This window comes from Eimeria mitis, genomic scaffold (assembly GCF_000499745.2).
Source record: "Eimeria mitis Houghton genomic scaffold, Emh_scaff2891, whole genome shotgun sequence".
NCBI classification, from domain to species: Eukaryota; Apicomplexa; class Conoidasida; order Eucoccidiorida; family Eimeriidae; genus Eimeria; species Eimeria mitis.
Genome location: NW_013571230.1, coordinates 4,160 through 7,497, shown reverse-complemented (window position 1 = coordinate 7,497; position 3,338 = coordinate 4,160). Strand labels below are relative to the sequence as shown.

Here is a 3,338-nt window from a genome sequence, read left to right as displayed (position 1 = left end):
CTTCTGTCTCCTCAGAAGATAAAGAAAAATTCATATAAGGCAATAAATAACCCCCACGCAAATCCTCTTTCCATCTGTTTTTTTTTTCCATACACACACACAACCCTAAACCCTAAACCCTAAACCCTAAACCCTAAACCCTCAACCCTAAACCCTAAACCCTAAACCCTAATCGTAAACCCTAGTCGTAAACCCTAATCATAAACCCTAGTAAACTCTAATCATATGCCCTAATCATAAACCCTAATAAACCCTAGTCGTAAACCCTAAACCCTAATAATAAACAGCAACAAACCCTAGTGCATCCTAATCATAAACAACAATCAACCCTAAACCCTAAACCCTAAACCCTAAACCCTAAAAAACAGTAATAAACCCTACTAATAAAGAATACAAAACCCTAATAAGCAGCACCACACCCCAATAAACACAGACCCTAAACCCTAAACCCTAAACCCTAAACCCTAAACCCTGCAACATCTGCTTACTTTTCTGCTGGGTTTGTGGTTCTTGAGCTACAAGGTACAGCATGAGGAGATGTGGCTGTTTTGCTGCTGCTGCAGCTGCTGTAGCAAGTGCTGCTGCTGCTGCTGCTGCGATGGATTCGCTGTCGTGTTGCTGCTGCAGCAGCAGCAGCAGCACCAGCAGCAGGTGAAGTGGTTTTTCCTTCTGCTGCTCTGGGATCAAGGACAATGACGGGTTGCTGCTGCTCCTCCAGCTGCTCCAGCTGCTGCTGCTGCTGCTGCTGCTGCTGCTGCTGCTGCTGCTGGGGTTTGTAGATGCTGCAGCAAGCAGCAGCACGTATTGTCTGTCTGCTGTCTCTGTGCTGCGGCTCCCGTCCATCGAGCAGCCACTTCTTGGGTGTTGCTGCTGCAGCTTTTGCCTGTCTCAGCAGCCTCATCTCTTCATCTTCTCCCCCCCCTGCTGCTGCTGCTGCTGCTGCTGCTGCTGCTGCTGTGTCTTCTTCTGCTTCTTGCTGCTGCAGCCACTCACGAATGTCTGCCTGAAATACAGCGTCAAAGGGGGCGTCCAGCATCGAGAAAATTTTATCAACAGCAGCAGAGCTGTCTTGTGTTTTTCCTTTCTGCTGCTGCTGCTGCTGCTGCTGCTGCTGCTGCTCCTGCTCCTGCTGCTGCTGCTGCTGCTGTCTACGCAGCTCACGCTGCATGCACTTGTATGCGTTGGGCTGGAACGTACACTCCTGCAGCCCCCGCAGTATCTCCTCGCTGCTGCTGTCTTCTACATAGCGGCAGCAGAACTGCCGCAGCACCTGCATGGGGTCTGTAGGCAGCTGCTGCTGCTGCTGCTGCTGCTGCTGCTGCTGCTTGTTGTTTTTGTTGTTGCTGCTGCTGGTGGTGGTGCTGCTGCTGGTGGTGGTGGTGTTTTTTTTTTGTTTTAGGTAGCGAGGGGTCGGGTTTATCTCTGGGTGAAAGGTACAGTGTTCTGCTTCTTTGAGTTGCTGCTGCTGCTGCTGCTGCTGCTGCTGCTGCTGCTGCTGCTGTCTTTTATGTAGAAATCTTTGTATAACAGCATCAAACCTAGACCAACGTTTTGCTGCTATCTGCTGCTGCTCCTCGATGCAGCAAGAAGGGTCACCGCATGCAGGCATAGATCTGCAGCGCATGCGTTGCTGCTGCTGCTGCTGCTGCTGTTGCTGCTGCTGCTGCTGCTGCTGCTGCTGCTGCTGTCTCTGAGCGTCTAGCTTTCGTGAGAAAGCAAGCACGTAAGGTTTTTTAATTTTTGCTGCTGCTGCTGGGTCTGCTGCAGCAACAAGAGAGCGGCAGCAGCGAGTGAGTGTGTCTCTGTATTTATCAACAGCAGGCAAACCAAAAGAAGAAGACAGCAGCTGCATGCATGTCTTTATAAAGACAGAGCTAGAAACAAACAGGTGTGGGGTAGAGGATATATCGGCTGTCTCTTTGTCTCCATCGAGCATAATAATTTTATTTTGTTCTTTAGCTAGTCTACGACAGAGTTGTGCTGCCTGCTGCTGCTGCTGCTGCTGCAGCTGCTGCTGCTCTGCTGCTGTCTCCAGCTGCAGCAGCAAATCCTCCTTGTCTTCTTGATTAAATATTCTGTGTCTATAAGAAGGAGACAAACTCTCTATCTTTATGGGGCCCTGTGTTGTGGGGTTTTGTGCATGCAGCCGCAGCAGGGGGTCTAGCGAGGGCCCCATAGAGCAGCAGCTGCTGTCTCCTGCTGCTCCTGCTGCTGCTGCTGCTGCTGCTGCTGCTGCTGCTTCTTGTGTTGTCTTTGCTATTGCCTGCTGCACTAGCTGCGGGATTACAGCACTAAGAAACTGCCGCTCAGTTAGAGAGAAAGCAGCAGCAACAGGAGACAAACAAAATAAATCAACTACACCATCTTTGTCTTTATCTATTTTTTTATATAATTCTTCTATTTTATGCTGCCTATACACCTCAATTATCTCTTCTGAGCGCCGACACAGCTGCGGGCTAAAACTAAAACGAGGGATGCATTGGTGTCCTCCTGCTGCTGCTCCTGCTGCTGCTGCTGTTGCTGCTGCTGTTGCTGTTGCTTGTCTTCTTTGTTTGCTGCACCCATCTGCTGCTGCTGCTGTTTCGTGCTGCTGCTGCGGCTGCTGCTGCTGCTGCTGCTGATGGGGTCCGCGACTCGCATCCATAAACCCTAGACCCTCAAGCTCTCTCATTTTCTCCTCTCTTGCTGCTGCTGCTTCTGCTGCTGCTGCTGCTCCTGCTGCTGCAGCAGCAGAAGCAGCCTCAATCGCTTTCTCTACTTCTATGCTGCGTAAGCTGAGGGGCCTCAGTCTCCTGTGCTGCGGTGAGAGAGAGGGGGGGGGAGGCAGCTTGCTGGGGTGTACAGGCAGCATGCTGGGGTGTACAGGCAGCTCAACAGAAGAAGTTTGTGGGGTTTGCTGCTGCGCTGCTGCTGCAGCACGCGGCTGCTGCCGACCCGAGGCCGATGGTCTCATGGTGCAGCAGCAGCAGCAGCAGCAGCAGCAGCAGCAACAGCAGCAGCAGCAGGGGGAGATATAAGAGTTTGTTGCTTAAGAAGGGATCTGTAAATGCTTATAAAAGAAAAGAAAAAGAAGAAAAGAAGAAGATGAAAAAATAAAAAGAAAAAAGAAACAAAAGAAGAACGCTAAATGCGATATGTATACAGCAGCAGCAGCACACAGTAGTCGGCACCGGGTGTACAGGCAGCTATGTCTGTCTGTATCCTCTCCTTTTTTTTTTGTTTTTTTTAAATAACAAATCATATATAAATACTAAAAATAAACAAATAAACTACAATCGATGCAACCAACAGAACAAAGAGGCATACACAAAGAGCTGGGGGCCCCTGCGCGCCGGCGG

At 50.1% G+C, this 3,338-nt stretch overlaps 1 protein-coding gene across 1 annotated transcript; it reads right to left on the bottom strand.

Annotated features, from left to right (window-relative positions):
- Window positions 1-484: 484 nt before the first annotated feature.
- On the bottom strand, window positions 485-2,953 carry EMH_0059980 (uncharacterized protein; the record flags this gene model as incomplete). The annotated part of the gene is made up of 1 exon (XM_013497736.1): window positions 485-2,953. One exon carries the CDS (start codon window positions 2,951-2,953, stop codon window positions 485-487), a length of 2,469 nt encoding a protein of 822 aa, XP_013353190.1.
- Between the last annotated feature and the right edge of the window lie 385 nt (window positions 2,954-3,338).